The sequence below is a fragment of the Carcharhinus amblyrhynchos genome, chromosome 33 (genome assembly GCF_965287045.1).
Source record: "Carcharhinus amblyrhynchos chromosome 33, sCarAmb.v2.hapA, whole genome shotgun sequence".
NCBI lineage: Eukaryota > Metazoa > Chordata > Chondrichthyes > Carcharhiniformes > Carcharhinidae > Carcharhinus > Carcharhinus amblyrhynchos.
Window position 1 is genome coordinate 7,511,029 of NC_137356.1, and position 24,243 is coordinate 7,535,271.

General features: G+C 43.7%; 1 protein-coding gene across 1 annotated transcript in view; it reads right to left on the bottom strand.

The window, feature by feature from the left end:
• Positions 1-4,483: 4,483 nt before the first annotated feature.
• Positions 4,484-24,243, bottom strand: part of rnaseh2a (ribonuclease H2, subunit A) — a 33,346-nt gene continuing 13,586 nt past the window's right edge. The window contains exons 6-8 of the mRNA XM_080216670.1: positions 23,230-23,317; positions 20,111-20,234; positions 4,484-5,551 (exon numbers count right to left, since the gene is read on the bottom strand). Of these exons, the coding sequence (XP_080072796.1) occupies positions 5,416-5,551; positions 20,111-20,234; positions 23,230-23,317 (348 nt within the window). The 3' untranslated portion in view covers positions 4,484-5,415. The remainder of the gene's footprint in view (positions 5,552-20,110; positions 20,235-23,229; positions 23,318-24,243) is intronic.

A 24,243-nucleotide genomic window follows, 5' to 3' on the forward strand; every position in this document is an offset into this window, starting at 1 on the left:
AGAAATAAACTTTAAAACTAACTCCAACAAACAGCACTGACCCAGTCTCCTTTAATTCACTTGCCTAACAAAAATCATTCAATCACAACAAAAACAGAAAATGCTGGAAAATCTCAACAGGTCTGACAGCATCTGTGGAGAATAGAGACAACTTTTCAAGTCTGGATGACCCTTCATCAAACCTCACCCAGACTCGAAACGTTGACTCTATTCTCTCTCCACTAATGCTATCAGACCCACTGAGATTTTCCAGCATTTCCTGTTTTTGATTCAGATTCCAGCATCCACAGTATTTTGCTTTTGTAAAAATCATTCATTCTCAGTTTTAAAACCTTCACCTGGCCACACCCGCCTTGCCCCTTGGCCCCTGCCACCCCCACCCCAACTCCGCCCCCGCAAGTCTAAACAGGATTTTGAGAGAGTTCCAGGTTCTTACCTACCCACTGCGTCAAGACATGCAGCCTGACAAAGCCTGGAATGGCTATGCTCCAATTTCAAAGCCATGTCCACTTGTCCTGGATTCCAACATCAGAGGGACAGTTATCTGCCCTTAATCACCACTTAATCACACATTCGCAAGGCAATGCAAACTTAATCTTGCAAATGGTCCTTATCATTTAACCCTTGCAAGCCTCTCTTTAAAATCAGTCACTGAGCTAAGCCATTTTGGGGTCAGAGGTGCGCAGGTTATATGGATTGGCCACACTAAATTGCCCCTTAGTGTCCAAAAATGTTCAGGTTAGGTGGATTGGCCATGCTAAATTGCCCCTTGGTGTCCAAAGATATGTAGGTTAGGTGGATTGGTCATGCTAAATTGCCTCTTAGTGTCCAAAGATGTGTAGGTTAGGTGGATTGGTCATGCTAATTTGCCTCTTTGTGTCCAAAGATGTGTAGGTTACGTGGATTGGCCAAGTTAAATTGCTCCTTAGTTTCAGGGGGATTATCAGGGTAAATGCATGGGGTTATGGGAATAGGACCTGGGTGGGATTGTGGTTGGTGCAGATTCGATGGGCCAAAAGACCTCCTTCTGCACTGTAGGATTTCATGATGACAAGACTAGTTTTGGACTGCAAATATTTTTAAGTTTAAAGTTTATTTATTATTGTCCCAGTAGGCTTCCATATTCACTGCAATGAAATTACTGTGAAAATCTCCCTCATTGCCACACTTTGGCACCTATTCGAGTATACTGAGGGAGAATTTAGCATGGCCAATACACCTAACCAGCACATCTATCAGACTGTGCAAAAAAGCAGGCGCACCCAGAGGAAACCCATGTAGACACGGGGAGAATGTGCAGACTCCAGACAACAGACAGGGTGACACGGTGGCACAGTGGTTAGTACTGCTGCTTCATAGCGCCAGGGCTCTGGATTCGATTCCCGACTTGGGTCACTGTCTGTGTGGAGTCTGCACATTCTCCCCGTGTCTGCGTGGGTTTCCTCCAGGTGCTCCAGTTTCCTCCCACAGTCCGAAAGACATGCTGGTTTGGCACATTGGCTGTGCTAAATTCTCACTCAGTGTGCCTGAACAGGCGCCAGAGTGTGGGAACTAGCGGGATTTTCACAGAACTTCATTGCAACGTTAATGTATGCCGACTTGTGACACTGATAAACTTAAACTTAAATTCCCCCTCAGTGTAACTGAACAGGCACTGGACTGTGGCGACTAGGGGATTTTCACAGTAACTTCATTGCAGTGTAAGCCCACTGGTAACTAATAAATAAATAAACTTTAAATAGAACTGTGACCTAAGCCGGGAATCGAACCCGGATCCCTGGCACTGTGAATCATGGTCAGTCAGAACCAGTTCTGCGGGGAAAGCAAGGATGGTGCAGAAGTGAGAACACAAAGGCCAGAATTCTTTACTAAGCAGCGGAAGAACTAACCCAGGCACTGGCCAATTCTATGCCAGTGGGGGACTACTCAGCGCAACACTCAACACATTAGCGTGCAATGCTGCTGCAGCGCACTCACCCGTTACTTCTGTTTTTGTTCGGTTCAACGTGCTTGTCTTAAGCTCCAGAAAGTGACTGGGAAGCCATCTGCTAGCCGACAGCAACATCCGTTAATGGCAACTGTTAACGGGAGAGAAAGGCCCCAGCAACCCAAGGGGCCTTGTGATGACTGAGGTTGTCAAAGAAATGCACCCGGTGAGAAATTAATAATTAAGTAGGGACTGCCCGGGGTCAGGATGCAGACACTGATTACATACTCATTCACGTTTGACTGGATTTTTAAAACATTTGAAAAAGACTGGTCTCTAAACATTGCATTCTAGGGTTGTATTACATTGCAAGCCTCTGTTTACGTCAGCGGGGATGATGCAGAAATGGTCGAGCTTTGGTTTTAGTCATCCAGTTCATCAACAACCTGTCCTCGTCCCTCCATGCCGACACTATAGTTAAGAAAGCCCAACAATGCCTCTGTTTTCTCAGATGAAGGAAAATTGGCATGTCAGCTACAGCTCTCACCAACTTTTACAGATGCATCATAGAAAGCATTCTTTCTGGTTGTATCACAGCTTGGTATGGCCCCTGCTCTGCCCAAGACCGCAAGGAACTACAAAAGGTTGTGAGTGTAGCCCAATCCATCACGCAAACCAGCCTCCCATCCATTCTCTCTGTCTACATTTCCTGTTGCCTCGGCAAAGCAGCCAGCATAATTGAGGACCCCACACACCCCGGACATAGTCTCTTCCACCAGGAGAAAGGTACAAAAGTCTGAGGACACGTACTTACCGACTCAAGAACAGCTTCTTCCCTGCTGCCATCAGACTTGTGAATGGACCTACCTTGCATTAAGTTGATCTTTCTCTACACCCTAGCTATGATTGTAACACTACATTCTGCACTCTCTCCTTTCCTTCTCTATGAATGGTATGCTTTGTCTGTATAGCATGCAAGAAACAATGCTTTTCGTTGTACACTAAGACATGTGACAATAATAAATCAAATTAAAAAAAGAGAGGTTAGATAGAGAACTCCAGTTGTTAAGGCCCTGGCAGTTGAAGGCATAGCAACCAATCATGCAGCAATAAAAAAGATGCACAAGAGTCAGAATAGGAGTAGATCTCAGTGGATTGTAGAGCTGCAGGAGGTTACAGAGAGAGGGAGGGAAGAGGCCAGAGGGAGTTGAAAGACAGAACCAGAACCAGAACCAGTCGCATGGTTTAGATTGACAGCGGTGACACACTGTAAACAGTTCACTCACTGGGCAGTTCAGTGGCATCACAATAGTTAGCGCTGCTGCCTCACAGCGCCAGGGACACGGGTTCGATTTCTGGCTTGGGTCACTGTGTGGAGTTTGCACGTTCTCCCCCCGTGTCTGAATGGGTTTCCTCCCATCGTCCAAAGATGTGTAGGTTAGGTGGATTGGCCATGTTAAGTTAACCCTTAGTGTCAGGGGGACTAGCTAGGGTAAATGCATGAGATTGTGGGGATTGGGGTTGGGTGGGATTGTGGTTAGTGCAGACTCGATAGGCCAAGTGGCCTCCTTCTGCATCCTAGGATTCTATGATTCGTTTTATCTTTGCCACACGATCTGTAACTTCAGTGTCAGTTTCGCATAGTTAAAACCAGTCTCACCGCCGAGGGAAGAAGTTCAATGCACATGTCTAGACAATTCAGCATCTCATTTAGCCCATACTTTAAGTTAAGTTTATTTATTAGAGTCACAAGAAGTCTTACATTAATACCACAATGAAGTTACTGTGAAAATCCCCTAGTCGCCACATTCCTGCGCTTATTCGGGTACACTAAGGGAGAATTTAGCACAGCCAATGCACCCTAACCAGCACGTTTTTTGGACTGTGGGAGGTAACAGGAGGGAATCCACACAGACACATGCAGAACGTGCAGACTGCACACAGACAGTGACCCAAGCCGGGAATCAAACCTGGGTCCTTGGAGCTGTTGGGCAGCAGTGCCAACCACTGCACCACCATGCTGCCCACATCAGTACAATACCGAGGGAATGATCACTGCTACTTCATTTATCTCCTAGTTTTAGCTTCTTTGCGACCTTGCCAGCGTCCTTCATGCTCAACTTAAAACATAGAGCCTGATGGACTGTACAGTTAACCACCAGTGAATTCCTACAGGTGTACACGGGGGACCTTAAACCATTAATCATGGACTGCAGTTGACAGTACACATGCTGTTTCTATTTACATACATATAGAAGTGTATTAACAGGGGGATATGGAATTCAAAGAAAACATGATTTTGCTAGTTTTTCTATGTCATTTACTCCACGTCAGGAGGTTGCTATAAAAGAACTTTCTTCAGGGCTCAAATTTGCATTTTACAGGTTGGATTATAAATTGTCTCTTGAAAAATTTTCATTTCTCCAGGATCAACTGTGACAGGACAACAAGTAATTAACTAAGATCTTGTGGAGTCTGGTCACTGTCGTAATCAATTTACTGCAGCCCGCAACAACAGGGAGTTTAGGACAAAAGATATTTCCCCAGAGTCAGCCCAAAGGTTCCAAAACACAATGGCTTTATTGGTACAATCCCAAATTGCACAGAAAGTCATCAGTAAATTATTTTCCATGAGCCCTGAGTTTTGCATACAAATGTTGAGCTGTCAGCTCAGGCACTCTGATGAGCTGTAACACGAAGTAACAGGACTCAGTGAAAAGTTTATAATCTTCCGAGGTGAGGATACCTTGATCTCAGCCATTTTATTAGACAGATCCAGAGTGAGAGAGGGAGGAAGGTGTGTGTGTGTGTGTGTGTGTCTGTGTGTGTGAGAGAGAGAGTTGAAAGAAACCGTGAGAATTTATTCCCAGCCTACTCCTGCCTCCCAGCTTTGGAAGCAGTGGCCAAAGCTGAGAAGAAAGTCTTCAGTCAGGTCTCCAGAAACAAAATGCCGTGGATGCTGGAAATCTAGAAAGAAAACAAAATGCTGGCAAAACGCAGCAGGTCGGGCAGCATCTGTGGAGAGAAGCATTTCCGGTCGAGTGACCTTTCATCAGGGCTGGAGAAAGTCAGTCTCCTTGGGAGAATTACAAAAGGATTGCTCGAGAGCATCTTTCTTTAAAAAAATATAGAAATTAAGTTCGACAGCAGTCACTATGATCATGCAAAACCACACTTGCAGTAACCCAGTCAGGTAAGCAACAATGCACAACTGAGCAAGAAGCTTGATCCAATACTGAAAGGGAATGAGTCCTCGATGAATGATCCAAGATCCTCAGGAAACATTCAATGCGGGGTTAATGTGGCTTCCCATTTGCAAACTTGACCAATGCTCATTACTGACCCATTACCCAATGCACTGCTTCACCGATCCTCTATCTTCTGTCAATTTTAAGGCAATTTTTCTTCCCCGCCCTCTGCATAGCTTTCGAATTTCACAAACTTGTTTTGCATCTTCACGACAAACCCGAGGGAGGGAGTGGTACACTTCAAAGGTTCTCAAGAGAGACCAGCTTCCTCTCAGTGAAGAAGCGGTGTGGCTGTGGTTTGGGGTCTTCGGTCTTCCTTTGAAAGTAGGACAGCACTGAGGGAGTACTCTTGGTGCTGTTGTCCTCTTCGTCATCCCTACAAAAATAAAGCAAGTTAAAAATGATGTACGGTAGTTGGCACTACAGCTGGCTAGGAAGAAAGGCTCAGAGTTCTTGTTTTTGATCGCCAAATTGGGAAAGTTCCTCAGATAAATGAACATTGAGGGAAAAAAATCTTATTACAGCCACATAAAGATGTCATAGAATCCCTGCAGTGGAAAAGAGGCCATTTGGTCCATCAAGTCTGCACCAATTCTCTGACAGAGTATCTCAGTAAGAAGTCTCACAATACCAGGTTTAAGTCCAACCAGTTTATTTGATAGTAATCCTACAAGCTTTCGGAAACAGTGTTCCTTCATCAGCGTGTGTAACCCCCACACCCTTCCCATGGATAATCCATCGAACCAAAGATGCAATTTAGCACGGCTAATGCAGCTAACCCGCACATCTTTGGAGTGTGGGAGGAAACCGGAGCACCCAGAGGAAAGCAATGCAGACACGCGTAGAAATGTGCAAACTCCACACAGATACTGTGTGGAATTGAATCCAGGTCCTTGGAGCTGTGAGGCAACAGTGCTAACCACTGTGCTACCCTGGTTAAGCCCAACAGGATAAAGCAGATCACTGAATTGCTTGTCTTTCAAATCAGGCACAGACTAAAGTTGGGATTAAACTAACCTTTCAGTCCACAAGTGAATTGAGTCTGGGCAAAGTCAACCCAGTTCCTAGATGGCATGAGCCCTTAGGGCAGTGCGGTGGCACAGTGGTTAGCATTGCTGCCTCACAGCGCCAGGGACCCATGTTCAAATGCGGCCTCTCGTGACTGTTTGTATGGAGTTTACACGTTCTCCCCATATCTGCGTGGGTTTTCTCCAGCTTCTCTGGTTCCTCCCACACTCCAATAACGTGCTACGCTAAGTGGCCATGCTAAATTCTCCCTCAGTGTCCCGGGATGTGTAGGTTAGAGGGATTGGCAGGGTAAGTATGTGAGGTTGTGGGGATAGGGTTTGGGGTGGGATTGTTGGTGCAGACTCGATGGGCCAAATGGTCTCCTTCTGCACTCTAGGGACTCTATTCTATTCACAAAACTGTCCCTGAACCGGAATTAACTTGCAATTGACTCAGATGCAATGGAAAATATGCCATGCTGGAATAATATGGGGGTGTTCATCCGGCACTGAGGCAAAGGCATGTGGTTGAGGCTGCTTGATCACCAGACCTGTGTCAGCTTGAAGTGGGAAGAGCTCCCCGCCTCAGCACTAACACCTGTCACCATTGTAGAATGTGGAAGGCCAGCCAGTGGCATGGTACCAGCAGATATTTGCATTTCAGAGAATTGTTTCCGGTGTCCAATCACAAAATTACGCCACAGAGACTTCTGAAACAAAAATAAGACAAAGGTACTACAACTGAAACAATGGCTTGTTAATCTTATAGCCATTAGGTAGTAGCACTGAACCTGAGTATTGCTAAAACAAAAATACATGTTGTTGAAGCTTCTCATCAAGATGGATTCACAATAGTACCAATCCTAAAGGACACTATCTCCTTCCCTCTTCTCAATCTTAAAATTAATTGTAGATATCATAGAATCCCTAGGGTGCCATAACAGGCCATTTGACCCATTGTGCCTGTACCGACAACAATCCCACACATGCCCTATCCCAGTCACTGGGTAAAAGAAAATTACTGCAGATGCTGGAATCTGAAAGCAAAAGAGAAAAATCTCAGCAGATCTGGCAGCATCTGTAAGGAGAGAAAAGGGCTGATGTTTCGAGTCCAGATGATCCTTTGTCGAAGCTAAAAGGCACAGAAACAGACCTGTTTCTAGAAAGCTCCTTTCTATGCCTTTTAGCTTTGACAAAAGGTCACCTGGACTCGAAACGTCAGCTCTTTTCTCTCCTTACAGGTGCTGCCAGACCTGCTGAGATTTTCCAGCGTTTTCTCTTTTGATTCCTATCCCAGTCACCCCATGTATTTACCCTACAAATCTCACTGACGCAAAGGGGCAATTTTCATGGCCAATCCATCCAACCTGCACATCTTTTGGACAGTGGGAGGAAACTGGAGTACCCGGAGGAAGCCCACGCAGACATGGGGAGAATGTGCAATCTCCACACAGACAGTCACTCAAGGCTGGATTTGAACCCAGGTCCCTGGCGTTGGGAGGTAGTGGTGCTAACTGCTGTGCCACCATGCTGCCCCCTTCACAATCTTCAGAGTAACAAATTCCTTCTCATTTCTTGCCATGATGCTAACCACTGTGCTATCCCACACAGTAGAAATTGTTGTTCCCTTTATAATTTCTCCCACAATGTCAACAAAACAAAGGAGATTGTCATCGATGTCAGGAAGTGTAAAAGAGAACATGCCCCTGTCTACATCAACGGGGCCAAAGTAGAAAGGGTCGAGAGCTTCAAGTTTGTACGTGTCCAGATCACCAATAAACCGGTCCTGGTTCCCCCCATGCCAACACTATAGTTAAGAAAGCCCACCAACGCATCTACTTTCTCAAAAGACTAAGGAAATTTGGCATGTCAGCTACGACTCTCACCAACTTCTACAGATACACCATGGAAAGTATTTCTTCTGGTTGTGTCACAGCTTGGTACGGCTCCTGCTCTGCTCAAGAGCGCAAGGAACCACAAAAGGTCATGAGCGTAGCCCAATTCATCATACAAACCAGCCTCCCTTCCATTAACTCCGTCTACACTGCCCGCTGCTTCAGCAAAGCAGTCAGCATAATTAAGGACGCCACGCACCCCAGACATTCTCTCTTCCACCTTCCTTCTTCGAGAAAAAGATAAGAAAGTCTGAGGTCATGTACCAACTAACTCAAGAACAGCTTCTTCCCTGCTGCTGTCAGACTTTTGAATGGACCTACCTTGCATTAAGTTGACCTTTCTCTACACTCTAGCTATGATTGTAATAGTACATTCTGCACTCTCTCCTTTCCTTCTCTATGAATGGTAGGTTTTGTCTGTATAGTGTGCAAGAAACTGTATACTATTACATATGACAATAATAAATCAAATCAATAACAGATATTCTTGCACATCTAACCTGATGAATGCAGGATGAAAAGCTTTGACAGCATGTCTCTGCTGATTTTATCTTGTCCGCGTTTGAATATTTGATACCACTCGGCACTTAGCCAGCAGCAAGCTTCTCAATCACTCAAGACAAAGTGTTCACAAGCCTCTAAATCCAGAGATGAAAGATCTACTGGACCACAGGGTTGAAAAGGACAAAGCTCCAACTAAACGGAAAAATAAGATGGAGTGCGGAGAAATCAATAACAATATAGAGGTTAATGCAAAACCAGCACAGGAAGGACACCTAATATTTCATGAGCGGAAACAGTGTGCACCTGAGGTCTTTTCATAACTGAAGCAGTAAGATGGCTAAGCATCCCGTTCATTCCTGCATTGCTATCTGGCCTGTATCTCAGCTCGATTTGGCTAAGAAGGGAAAATTTGGAGAAAGCCACTGCACACAAACACTGAAGTTCAAATTATTTCACGGAAGGGAAAAAAATAAACCAACAAACTAATGGAATACAAGAGGCCTCATAACACGATAATGAACAGTCCTTTGACAATAATAGAGTCTTTCAACATTCCGGGGGCTTCACTTTTCAAAGTTGCAAAGCTCATTTAAATTCTTCCAATTAATTACTTTTCTTGCAGACCCAAGATTTTGATTTGCACCCCCGAACTGTGTTGGAGTTTCACAATTCTGCCGTAAGTTAGGTGGATTGGCCATGCTATATTGCCCCTTAGTGTCAGGGGGATTAGCAGGGTAAATACACAGGGTTACAAGGATAGGACCTGGGTGGGATTGTGGTCGGTGCAGACTTGATGGGCCGAATGGCCTTCTTCTGCACTGTAAGGTTTCTACAATAACCAACTGTTGAAGTTTGCTGTGTATAAAGGAACTACTCAAACATAGCATTCTGGAAGCACAGGACAACTCTAGTTTATGAGAAAGGAAATACAGATTTCAAATCATTCCACATTTTACATCCATGAACTTTTGGCCTGATGCTTCATTTGGGGCTGTCAATATTTGAAAAAAAATGCTTGTATTGTTAGTGCACTTTTCATGACCTCAGAACGTCCCAAGGAGTTTCATATTCAATAGTTACTGAAAGGAATGTGACAAACCAGGTGCATACAGCACGATCCTATGAAAAATAATGTGATTGACGGCGACATTATCTGTTATAGTGGGGCTGGCTGATCAATAAATATCGATCAGGACAGTGGGAGATTGCCTTTTTAAATAAACGCCATAGAATCTTTTACCTGTACCTCTGAGGGCAAGTTGAGATTGGCTTAACATCTCATTTAAAGGACAGCAGCTCCTACCGTGCAGTGCTCCCTCAGTACTGCCCTGATCGTGTCAGTATGATCACATGGTCAATTCTTGAGAGTTTAAAGTTTATTTATTAGTGTTGCAAGTAGGCTTACATTGACACTGCAATGACGTTACTAGTTGCCACACTCCAGCGCTGAGGGAGAACACAGTGAAGCAGTTGTGGCTACCTCATTGAATGTTTTCAAGGCAAGGATAGATAAATTTTTGAACAGTAAAGGAATTAACGGGTATGGTGAGCGGGCGGGTAAGTGGAGCTGAGTCCACGAAATGATCAGCCATGATCTTATTGAATGGTGGAGCAGGCTCGAGGGGCCAGATGGCCTACTCCAGCTCCTAGTTCTTATGAAATGATTCTTGCAAGCTGTGCCAAGCATACCTTCTAATTCTATGTTTTACTCTCGTTGTATGCTTCTAAAACTCTCTAACAATAATTGTAACACTACACTCTGCACTCTCTCGTTTCCTTCTCTATTAACAGTATGCTTTGTTGTATAGCATGCAAGAAACAATACTTTTCACTGTATGCTAATACATGTGACAATAATAAATCAAATCAAATCAATTTCCACAGCACAATTCAATCTGCATAATTAAATTTTTATACATTTTTCAAATTGATAACAGGTTGTTACCAATAATGTATACAAATTTAAAATATTTTTACAATAACAGCTATGGTTCCATGTGTGTAGCTGACATTGCTTTCGTGAGTTCATACTGATATCATTTTGAATATAGGGGGAACTAATGGTTTAGTGGTATTATTGCTAGGCTATTATCCAGAAACTCGACTGATGTTCTGGGGACCTGGGGTTGAATCCCACCACGGCAGATGGTGGAATTTGAATTCAATTTAAAAAAATTTGGAATTGAGAATCTACTGATTACCATGAAACCATTGTCGATTGTCAGAAAAACTCATCTGGTTCACTGATGTCCTTTAGGGAAGGAAATCTGCCGTCATTACCCAGTCTGGCCTACATATGACTCCACAAAACACTTTGGAGTTTCTGGCCTGAGTCTTAAGACCTTGTAAACAAAGTTTGTTTGTGTGAAGATATACTGAAGTTGAACAATCACTAATGGGGCGGCATGGTGACACAGTGGTTAGCACTGCTGTCTCACAGCTCCAGGGACCTGGGTTCGATTCCCGGCTTGGGTTACTGTTTGTGTGAAGTTTGCACATTCTCCCTGTGTTTGTGTGGGTTTCCTCCAAATGCTCTGGTTTCCTCCCACGGTCCAAAGTTGTGCAGGTTGGGTTGATTGGCCATGCTAAATCACCCCTTCGTGTCCCAGGATGTATAAGATTAGATTAAAAAATAGGGGTAAATGTGTGGGATTGTGCGGATAGGGTCTGGGGTGAGATTGTTGTCGGTGCAGATTCCATGGGCCGAATGTTCGCCTTCTGCACTGTAGGGCTTCTATGATGCCTCGAAACATAAACAATCTGTAAACTGGAACTGAAGGAACAACAAAATAATATTCTCAGGACACCACACTGGGCAACATGGTGAATTGTGAGGAGGATTAGGAAGGACAGTAGATATATAAGCTCTGAGCACGGGCTGATAGGTGGTAGATGTAGTTTAGTGCAGAGCAGGGAAATAGCGGCTGAGCATCTAATTTTCCATCCTTCCTTGCAGTGGTGGCGGGCTGTGAATGGCAGGAGAATTCCAGCCAACATATTTTGAATGCATAGAAAAGGAGAAGGAAATGATTCTTAAATGGCAAAATTATAAGGGAGTGTAGAGCGAGGGGAACAGGTGCACAGGTAATTCAGGACACGACAGCATGGTGGCACAGTGGTTAGCACTGCTGCCTCACAGTGCCAGGGTTCTGGGTTTGATTCCCAGCTTGGATCACTGTCTGTGTGGAGTCTGCACATTCTCTGTGTCTGCGTGGGTTTCTTCCGGGTGCTCCAGTTTCCTCCCACAGTCCGAAAGAATGCTGGTTAGGAGGATTGGCCGCTCTAAAATTTCCCTCAATGTACCCGAACACGTGCCGGAATGTGGCTACTAGAGGATTTTCACAGTAACTTCACTGCAGCATTAACGTAAGTCTACTTGTGACACTAATAAATAAACTTAAACATAATATGCAAGTCTTAATGAGGCTACAGTTGATTTACTGTGCACATATTTGGGCACTCTGTTGATAGGAAAGATCCAAAAACCACAGGAAATGTGCAACATAAATTCAGTAGATAATCAGCAATCAAAAGTAATAATTATGAAAATAAAACTCAGCCCCCTTCCTCTAACAATGAGATGTGCAAATGACCTTCAAGATACTCAAGAATATTAGGATATGGCAAGTGATAACTGTCAGTAACACAGTTATGACAAGAGTGTACAGATTTTACATAAGAATTAAATAGGAAATTAGAAAACTATTTTCATAGAATCATAGAATCCCTGCAGTGCAGAAGGAGACCATTCGGCCCATCAAGTCTACATTGACCACAATCCCATCCAGGCCCTATTCCCACAATCCAACGCATTTACCCTGCTAGTCCCCCTGACACTAGGGTCAATTTAGCATTGCCAATCAACATAACACGCACATCTTTGGACTGTGGGAGGAAACCTACGGAGACATGGGGAGAACGTGCAGATTCTGCACAGATAGTGACCTGAGGCTGGAACTGAACCTGGCTCCCTGGCATTGTGAAGCAGCAGTATTAACCACCGCCTCACGGAGGCTGGTTAGAATTTTCTGCATTTTACCACAAAGCATTATTGAGGCAGAGTCCATAAATACTTCTAAAATGGTGTTAAAATTATTCTTGTGAAAAGGCAAAAATACTGTAGAGCATATGGAGAACAAGCTGAGTGAGAGTAAATGAATGGGTCACGTGGAGACGTAGGTTGGCAGAGCACTATTGGGCCAAACAATCTGCTTCTGAATAGTTAGGTGTATAAACTTAAGATAGGGTCTTTCTCCTTCCTCCGCAGAAGGTGAGGAGTGTCATGATAATGCAGCAAAATTCCAAATTACACACAAACATATTGAATATTTAGGCACATTCTCCCAGTGTCTCTGTGGGTTTCCTGCCACAGTCCAAGGTGTGCAGGTTAGGTTGATTGGCAATGCTAAATTGACCTTAATGTCAGGGGGATTAGCAAGGTAAGTGTGTGGGGTTGCAGGAACAGGGCCTGGGTGGGATTGTGATCAGTGTAAACTTGAACAACGTTCCGAAAGCTTGTGGCGTTTACTATCAAATAAACCTGTTGGACTTTAACTTGATGTTGTGAGACTTCTTACTGGACTTGATATACAAGACAGGGATAGCTGAGAGTGTAAATTTTGATCATGTAAATTCAGTGACTATCTGAGAATTTCTTGTTACAATCGTCTTAGGTACTGTGAGATAATGGAATATCACACCCTTTTTCCAGACAGAGACACATCAAAGGAACAAAGCAACTGACTGTCATCTCCTGTGGAGATAATGGAATTCAAATGCCACATCAGAAGGAATGACATCATGTAAGTTGTGTCCCAGATCTTATGTGGGTTCTCCCCTTCTCCAGGAATTCACAGGAGACTGGGATAAAAGGCCAGCTGCAAACCTGATCAGTTTGGACTAGTGTTGGCTGTGTCAGAATATGTGACACAGAATCAAGGAAAAGCAGCGGAGTTCCCTCTGCTCTGGCAGGTAAAACAAAAATAACGCTCTCTCTCTCTCTCCTCTATTGCTGAAGCAAGCCAAATAAGCGAAGACACATCTGAAAAGGAAGCAAGACAACTCCCCCCAGCCAAACCACAGAACCCTGGAATATCAAAACCAACTATTCAACTGCTGAAATCATGAATTTCAAACATCAGCAAGGTTTCACCATCTACTCCTCATTGACAAGTCAGATTGATTCATTTAAACTTACTTTTGGACTCACTTCTCATTTCTAGATGACACTAAAATAGATGGTACTGTAGACAGTGAGGAAAGTTATCAAAAATTGCAGCAGGATCATGATCAGCTGGGGAAGTGGGTCGAGAAATGGCAAATGGAGTTCAATACAGATAAGTGCGAGGTGTTGCATTTTGTAAAGTCAAATCGAGATAGGACTTTCATGGTGAATAGTAGGACCTTATGGAGTATCGTGGAACCTTGGAGTTCAGGTGCATGGTTCTCTAAAGGTGGAGTCACAGGTAGATAGGGCAATGAAGAAGGCTTTTGGCATATTGGCCTTCATCAGTCAGGAGCTTGAGTATAGAAGTTGGGAAGTTATGTTGCAGTTATACAAAGTGTGGATGAGGTTGCACCTAGAGTATTGTGTTCAGTTTTGGTCACTTTGCTATAGGAAAGATGTTACTAAAACAGAGAGAGTGCAGAACAGATTTACAAGGATGTTGCCAGGTCTGAAGGGACTGAGTTATAAGTAGAGATTGGACAGGCTAGGACATTTTTCTTTGGGGCATAGAAGACTTAGGGGTGGTTTTATAGAGATGTGTAAGATAACAGGAAGCATGGATAGGGTGAACGCAGTCAGTCTTTTTCCCAGGGTTGGGGAATTGAGAACTAGAGGGCATAGGTTTAAGTTAAGAGGGAAAAGAATTAATGGGAACCAGAGGAACAACTTTTTTATACAGAAGGTGATATGTATTTGGAATGAGCTACTGGAGGAAGTGGTTGAGGCAGGGACATTGACAACACTTAAAAGGCATTTGGACAGATGCGTGGATAGGAAAGGTTTAGAGGCAAATGGGGTTAGTTTAGATGAACTTGTTGGTCAGCATGGACCAGTTTGGGCCAAAGGGCCTGTCTCTGTACTGGAGGTTCTATGATGCTATTTGGTGCGAATGTATTTTTTTTTTCACATTTTAGTAACAAATAATCTCAGTCTTTTTTTAAACTCAAGAAAGCCTGGCTAAATTGGCTCCTTTTAAAACATTAATGTATTGGAACTGGAAAAGGTTTCAGCATGGAAAAGAGACGTTTTTTGAAGTAATTTTATTGCAACCAACCGAGGGGGTTTGAATAAATTATTGGAGCCAGTTCACCCCTCCTCACCTAGAGGCTTAACAATCTGGGGAATATCAAGTCTAGGATTTAACAAGTTGGTGCTTGTGCCAAGATAGTTCCCAGAGAGGGTAACAAATTAATTTTTGATTTTGATTTGACTTATTATTGTTAAACGTACTGGGATACAGTGAAGAGTATTGCTTCTTGTGCACTATACAGACAAAACATATCGTTCACAGAGGAGAGGGTGCAGAATGTAGTGTTACAGTCATAGCTAGGGTGTAGGGAAAGATCAACTTAATATCAGGTAGGTCCATTCAAAAGTCTGATGGCAGCAGGGAAGAAGCTGTTCTTGAGTCGGATGGTATGCGACCTGAGACTTTTGAATCTTTTTCCCGACGGAAGGTGGTGGAAGAGAGAACATTCGGGGTGCATGGGGTCCTTGATTATGCTGACTAATAAGGGATTGAGCGATCTGGCCCAGGGACCGGCTATAACGCCACATTGATCAACGTGCATGATGGATTGAATGCCCTGCCTGCTGCAGTTGTAGATGCGCCTAGTTTGGGGAAGTTTAAGAGGTCCGTGGATAGGTTTATGGATGGAAAGGGATTGGTTTAGGTTAGAGGGTCATTGCTTTTTTCTTAATTGGTCGGCGCAACATCGTGGGCCGAAGGGCCTGTTCTGCGCTGTAATGTTCTAATGATTTCCTGGGCAGAGCAAGGGAGGCTAAACTGCAATCAGTTACAATCAAAAATGATTGGACTGTGGGAGAAAACCGGAGAACCCAGAGGAAACCCAGGCAGACACGGGGAGAATGCGCAAACACCACACAGACAGTAACCCGTGCTGGGAATCGAACCCGGGTCCCTGGCGCTGTGAGGCATCAGTGCTAACCACCCCAACAGGATCAAATCTCCAAACAGGGGTGGTGATGGCCTAGTGGTATTATCATTAGGCTATTAATCCAGAAATTCAGCTAATGTTCTGGGGACCCGGGTTCAAATCCAACCACGACAGATGGTGGGATTTGAATTCAAGAAGAAAAATCTGGAATTAAGAATCCACTGATGACCATGAAACCATTGTCGATTGTCAGAAAAACACATCTGGTTCACTAATGTCCTTTAGGGAAGGAAATCTGCCGTCCTTACCTGGTCTGGCCTACGTGTGACTCTAGAGGTATAGCAATGTGGTTGACTCTCAACTGCCCTCCAAGGGCAACTAGGGATGGGCAATAAATGCTGGCCCAGTCAGCGATGCCCATGTTCCACAAATGAATCTTAAAAAAAAATTAAGGTGCTGGTTGCGCTGAGGATTACTGGGATTCCATTTTGACGCAAGAATGAGTTACACTAAACAAGCCTTCAGCTTATTTTTCACTTGGTAAACTAACAGCAACAAGAGTCACCACTGTGAAGGTTAAAATTGTAAAAGATGACAGCAGTTTCATTTTCTGAATATTCTCTCCTGCCAGGCAATTAGAAAAAAAACACGCGCACACTGCTGGTTAGGAGCTTGGACAGGAGACACAAGAAAATAAATAAAATCAATGTGAATTACGTAGCCAGAGGACTTCATTTAATGAAGGGCAGTGTGGTTATGGTGAGAACAGCTCATCTATCAGTCTGCTAGCAGGGGGAATTGACTGGTCAAATCTCACAAGCCTTTGCTTCCGGACAGTTCAAGGAAACACAACCCCTTTTAAATAAAAGGCTTTAAAGTACAGCTTTCAAAATACTGTCTATAAATTATCCCCAATGTTTTGTAGCCTGTTTTGTTGAATAGCTCATCTTGCAACATTCCTCCCACCATTCTCTTTCTTCCCGTTTTGTAATGCATTGAGTATGATCACAGTTAACTGCATTAAATTCAAACAAGAATTGCTAACCATCTGTAGGTTGGCACAGCAGTTAGCACTTCTGTTTCACAGTGCCAGGGACCTAGGTTCGATTCTTGGTTTGGGTCACTGTCTGTGTGGGTTTTGTCCAGGTGCTTCGGTTTCCTCCCACAATCCAAAAGACGTGCTGGTTACGGTGCATTGTCGATGCTAAATTCTCCCTCAGTGTATCTGAATAGATGCCGGAGCGTGGTAACTAGGGGATTTTCACAGTAACTTCATTACAGTATTGATGTAAGCCTACTTGTGATACAAATAAATAAACTTTAATAAACAAATGAAAAGAGAACATGCTGTAAATACTCAGCAGGCTAGGCAGCATCTGCAGAAAGAGAAACAGTGTTAATGTCTCTCAAGTTCAACAAAAGGTCTAAACCGCTCTGTTTTTCCTCTCTCTCCACTGGGACTGCCTCACCTGCTGAGTATTTTCAGCACTTTCTATTTAACCATTCCAGAAAATTTCAATTGTGTTTTTTTATAGTAGCACTGACAGGAACCTTTTACAGAATGTGTCACATAAAAGCAACAACAATGGCAACCATACTTCATCATGGTGAATAATCTGTTAGACTAGAAACTCCAGCTGTCAGGTGGTTCATAATAACTGGAAAGGTATGTCTGAACTACAGAAATAGGATTAGCTTCTTTCTGTAAACTGTGAGAAACTGTTCGCATTTGTGTATGTGAGAAACATGGTTATTAATACTGAGTGTGTGTGTGTGTGTGTGTGTGTGTATACATAGAACATGGTTATTAATATTGACTCTGTGCATATACGTGCATGTGCTTGTGTGTGTGTGTGGAACATGGTTACTAATCCTCACTGTGTGTGTGTGGGTGCGCGTGCATATGCATGAGTGTGAGGAACATGGTTACTAATCCTGACTGTGTGTGTGTGTGTGTGTGTTTTGTGTGTGTGTAAGTAACATGGTTATTAATCCTGTATGAATTGAGAACAAGGGAACACAGATTTAAGAGTATCGACAAAAGAAGCAATGGCAGCAAGAGGAAAAACCTTTTTCATGTAGCAAATGGTTAGGATCTGGAATGCACTGACTGAGTGATAGGTGGAGGCAGATTCAATTGAGACACTCAGAGGTGTTTAGATTATTACAAAAAGGAAAAATATATAGTGTGACAGGCAAAAAGTGAGGAGCGGCTCTAGGTGAACTGCGCCTTCAGAGTGCCAGCACAGACACGACAGGTTGAATGGCCTCATTCCGTGTTGTTATCATTCTATGAATTTAATTGTCAAAGCATTTCAAAACCAGGACTTTGGCACATAACTTAGACCAATATTGCAGGGCATTAACGGGATTCTCTGCCTTCAAGTGAGTACAATCGAGGTCCAATCTGCCTTGTTTGGCAGACATTAAAGGTCCCGTGACAATGCTTTTTAGGGACTGGAGGGAGTTTACACCAACATTATCCCCTAAACCATTAAAAAGTACTCTTGCATCTCATTGCAGTTAGTGCTATGTTTCTAAATGTAAGTGCCATTTTTGCCTACAATACCTCCACTCCAAAAGCAATTCCTCATAGGGAGTTGAAACGCCCTATGATCAGCTCCCAGATAAATGCACACACACATTTGCAAGTATTTCTTTTTCTTTCTAAAATTAGTGGGGAGGGGAGAAAAGCAATTCTGCACCATCTAAATTCCACGCTTGCTCATGTATGAAGATTTACCTATACCACTTTATTATTTGCATTTGATATCATGATGATCGTTATGGAGCGTACTGCTCAGCTGTTTCTCATCACCCAGGGCAATGGAGCCATCTGCTGAAATTCTGAATCACTGCACACTATAGTTCAGGAGTGAGGATTTTCATGACACAAATATTATTAGCATCCTTTATGATTTGGTGCTGTGGCACAAAGGCAAAGAAATGGAGATTTCTTCAAAGAGATTGATGGCTGGGGTTTTACAATTAACTGATGTCAGCCAGAGCAACGGCTGAGCTACCACGACTGGCCTTACCCCTTCTGGGCTACAGCACAGGGCAGGGTCAACAGTCAGAGTTATCACTCCTGATTTCTAGCGAGCTAGTCTTAATAGAAAGTATGGCAGTAAACTTCAGAGAAGAACCCCGCCCCCTCCAGGGGCTCATCAGGGGAACTAGCTAGGGTAAATGCTTGGGGCTATGGGAATAAAGGGCCTGGGTGGGATTGTGGTTGGTACAGACTAAATGGGCTGAATGGTCTCGTTCTGTCCTGTAGGGATTCTATGATTCAATTGTGGATCTGTGGGTATATCCCAGCAGAAGGTATCACTGAATGGATAGTCTTTCAAAGGGGTATTCTTGGCTTTCCTCTTCAGCACAGTATCTCTGAACCCAATCATAACCCCTCTGCTCTGAGTTAACTTATCTAATATGTAATGATGGTTGTTGCACTAGAGGAAAGTGAATATTGCTAGTTTTATGTTAATTTTTTCCCTTTCATCCTATCCTGTAAATACAGATGGCTGTTGAAATATAGTTCTACATTTACTGTCGGCTCTGTAGCACCTCATTCAAGTAGCAAATTGACATTTGTAACCTTCAGTGTTGGGGTTCAGGAGTCTATCACTATGAAAAGCACCATGGCCAAGCCTAATCTTGTTAGAACCATAGTATCCCACAGTGCAGATGGAGGCCATTCAGCCCATCAAATCGTCACCAACTCTCTGGAAGACCATCCTGCCTAAGCCCACCCCTTTGCTGTACCCATGTAACTCGCGCATTGACCACGGCCAATCCATCTACATTGCACACCTTTGGACACTAAGGCTCAGTTTACCATGGGTAATGCACCTAACCTATACATCTTTGGACAATAAGGGTCAATTTAGCATGGCTGATCCATCTAACCTGTGCATTTTTGGGCACTAAAGGTCAATTTAGCATGGCCAAACCACCTAACCTGCACATCTTTGAACACTAAAGGTCAATTTAGCATGACCATTCCATGGAACTTACATATCTTTGGACTCTAGGAGGAAACTGGAGCACCCGGAGGAAACCCATGCAGACACAGAGAGAACATGCAGACTTCTTACAGACAGTTACATAAAGACGGAATTGAACCCAGGTCACTGACGCTGTGAGGCAGCAGCGCTAACCACTGTGCCACCGTGAGGAGAATCGGACGTGGTGGTCATCTAGCATCTAAGACTGGAATACTAAAAAGCCCTGTTTGGGAGAGAGGTAGTACATTCAGGTGATAGAAAAGTTGGCCAACATCAATTTCTAATAGGGCTTATAAACAGTAAGACGAATTCTAAAGAATTGTTACCCAGTGATGAGATTCACCCTACAGGAGACAAGACTCTTGCTGGCTAGGTAGTGATGCTATTAGTTACGTACCAGTGCACAGGTACGGCCCGACTATCCAGAATCACCTGGGCCGTGCTCCAACTAAAGCGCACAAACTGCGGGAAGCCAAACACAGGGTCCACCTGCTTTTCCAGCCAGTCCTTTGTTTTGGGGTCTGCAAGAAAAGTACAAAAAGACACAATTGAATCCTTGAACAAAAGGTAATGCCTTGCTAGAGCACTCCTGTGTAAATCCTAGCAACTAAATTAAACCTACTGGTTATCTTTTGCTGCAAGTTCAACTTGAATAAATTATTCATTTTAATTAAACTAAAATTTAAGAGCAAGCATTCTGAAAATCCTGCAAACATCGAATAAAGGCCTGTAAATTTTAGCTGGAACTTTTCTTGCGCATCAATATTTGAAACTCTCGGGATTCGATGAAATAATAGATCCCATTTCCTACTTTATTTGATTTCTTCCCAAGCAACAAGGCTACAATCATCGAGTTGTGAATCCTGGATGTCCGATTGCACTGAAACAATTCAATATAACACAACAGAGTATAATAAACGCACAGTGCTATAGAATCCATACATTATTGTGCATGCACTTCACATCGTTAACAGCCAAAGTGAGAACTAACAATTCAAGGGCATAGCAAGAACTCTTTTCTTGGTGGGACACTGTCACTTCATAACATCCCTGCAGTGCAGAAGACAGCCATTTGGCCCATCAAGCCTGCACCGACAACGATGCCACCAAGGCCCTATCCTCGTAACCTCACACATTTACCCTGTTAGTCCCCGAGTCGAAGAGAACATTTATCCTTCAATCAGAAGACAACAAGTGAACTTCTTTCAGTCGCAGAAGAACATTACAAAGCAAGGTGTCCTGGTCACTGCTAGATACTGTACAATGTCAAATATTGTGTTTTGAAAATCACACTCTGCTTTCCCATGAATGCTGACTAGTTTTTAAGTTCTATCTTTGGTGCTGATAATGAGAACAAATTTGACTGGCAATTTAGCACGGCCAATCCATCTAACCCACACATCTTTGGACTGTGGGTGGAACCCGATGCAGACACAGAGAGAACGTGCAAACTCCACACACAGAGTGACCTGAGGCAGGAGTTGAACCGAGGTCCTTGGTGCTATGAGGCAGCAGTGTTAACCACCGTGCCACCTTGCAACCTCTTATCATGTACAACATTCAGTTCACTTTCAGACGATCTGTACTGCAGGATCGTGTATACTTGATCTTGTATCTTGCATACGAAATCTCAATATTTATCCCTCGCTCATGTTGAGAGAGCAATGTTGTGAGAACTCAACATGTCTGCCACTCAAATTGGTTCTGATAATCAGCACCAAAGATAACACTTAAAAACTAGTCAGCGTTCATGGGAAACCAAAGTGTGATTGCCAAAATGCAATATTTGAAATTGTACAGTATCTAGCAGTGACCAGGACACCTTGTTTTATAATATTCTTCTTCAACTGGAAGAAGTTCTCTCGTTGTCTTCTGATTGAAGGATAAACATTCTCTTCCACTCAGGAGATAAACAACAGATCACAGGGGAAATAAAAAGCAGACAGTGGTGGAGCTCAGGCATGAAAACAACACACAGTGCTTGGCTAACTGCCCTTAATACAATAAGAAGTCTCACAACACCACGTTAAAGCCCAACAGGTTTATTTGGTAGCACAAGCTTTCGGAGCGCTGCTCCTTCCAGGCAAGTGGAGCAGCACCCTTGAAAGCTCGTGATTCAAATAAAGCTGTTGTACTTTAACCTGGTGTTCTGAGACTTCTTACTGTGCCCACCCCAGTTCAAAGCCGGCATCTCCACATCATGCCTTTAATACAAAATCATAGTATCCCTACAGTGCAGAAAGAGGCCATTCGACCCATCGGATATACACTGACTCTCCGAAAGAGCATCTTCCCCAGACACTATCCCGTAACCCCACATATTTACCCTTCTAATCCCCCTAACCTAAACATCTTGGGTCACTAGTAGACAAGTTAGCATGGCCAATCCACCGAACCTGCACATTTCGGACTGTGGGAGGAAACCCAGAGGAAACTGACGTAGACACGGGGAGAATGTGCAAACTCCACACAGACAATCACCTGAGGCCGCTATTGAACCCAAGTCCCTGGGACTGTGAGACAGCAGCGCTAACCACTGTGCCGTTCTAAGTTGAATCAATCATTCCTAATATAATAACAAGGCATTCATATGGCCATTTTCAAGAATAAATCAGATGACTTTAATAATTGGTCAGTTCTTCAGAAGAACATTATTTTAGAGATGGGGGGAGAATGGGACACAGAAATGGAGGTACCAGATTTCTTCAATCTCCCCACAACCTCAAAATGTACAAAGTACAAATGCACAGACAAGATAAACAAAGATTAATATTTCACATCACTCTATGAGAGTTATGCTGTAATACCTGGATGGGTGCAGCTCCAACAACACTCAAGAAGATTGAGACCATTCAAAACAAAGCAGCCCTGCTTGATTGGCACCACATCTACAAACATCCACTCCCTCCACCACCGATGCTCAGTAGCAGCAGTGTGTACTATCTACAAGATGCATTGCAGCAATTCACCAAAGATCCTGAGACAACATCTTCCAAACCCATGGCCACTTCCACCTAGAAGGACAAGGGCAGCTAATACAGGGGGAACACCATCACCTGCAAGTTCCCCTCCAAGCCACTCACCATCCTGACTTGGAAATATATCAGCCATTCCTTCGCAGTCGCTGGGTCAAAATCCTGGAATTTTCTCCCTAACGGCATTGTGGGTCAACTCACAGCACGTGGACTACAGCGATTCAAGAAGGCAGCTCACCACCACCTTCTCAAGGGGCAAATACGGATTGGCAATAAGTGCTGGCCCAGCCAGTGGTGTCCATGCCCCAAGAATGAATTTAAAAAAAGGATATATTTTAAAGGTAAATATGGAACAAATGCATCAGGAGAAACAACATTACTCAATGTGATGTTTGAGGAGGAAGGAACGGAGGGAAACCTTCCTCCATTCCTTCCCTCAGAATATGTGGTGCAACTCTTCCTGCTATCAAAAAGTCAATCAGCCCTTATCACTCCTATACTGTACTGAACATGTCATCCACCTGCTACCAGCAACTCTTACCATTCGGATATCCTGAGCCGTAATCCACATCTACGTCGGCTAGATCTTCAACAAATTTCCATGATTGAACAGCATGGTCTCTAGCAACCTGAAGAGAGCATAGGTAGTTAAGATACCAGGCGAGCTCGGCTCATCAACTCTCTGAGGGCTGCAGTTACATTTCAAAAAAAATTACAAGAACATTTACCTCATTTAATAAATGTAATTAATAACAAATCATGTATCCAAATAAATTGTCTGAGTTTCATTTCCCCTATGAGTGTTTCAGTATTTTTAAATCATTCACAGATTGAATTCTTTCATGAACACAGCACGATAGCACAGCGGGTCAGCGCCGCTGCCTCACAGCACCAGGGACAGTTTGAGCCTTCCACAAAGTATCTTCTGGATGGCATCTCCCAAACAACGATGCACCTCTGAGGTCAACTGCTGCCGGAGGAGGGACATTAGGAATTGGGCATTGCTGTCTCACAGTGCCAGGGATCCGGGTTCAATTCCCAGCCTCCACACTGCCTGTGTGGAGTCTGCACATTCTCCCCGTGTCTGTGTGGGTTTCCTCCTGGTGCTCCAGTTTCCTCCCGCAGTCCAAAGATGTGTGGATTTGGTGAACTGGCCATGCTAAATTGCCCCTCAGTATCCCAAATGAGTAGATTGGATAGGATTACCCATGGGTGGGGGAGAGGATCTGGGTAAGAGACTCTGTCAGAGATTTGGTGCAGACTCGATGGGACAAATGGCCTCTTCTGCACCGTATGGATTCTCTGATTTGAAATAGTGCTCTACATTTGACATTCCCACATTTATTTTGGACAGACATTCTATACTCAGTAGCGATTGTATTAGATATCGTAAACTTCAAGGGTTGGGTATTAAATTCAAGTCATACCCTTTCTTCCAAATTGTAAATGGAAATGTGGCCCATTACTGCCATCCTGAGGCCACAGTTTGCAGTCACACCTTTCCTTTGCAACAGGGAGATGCACCAGGAACCCTAGACACGATCATTATGCATGT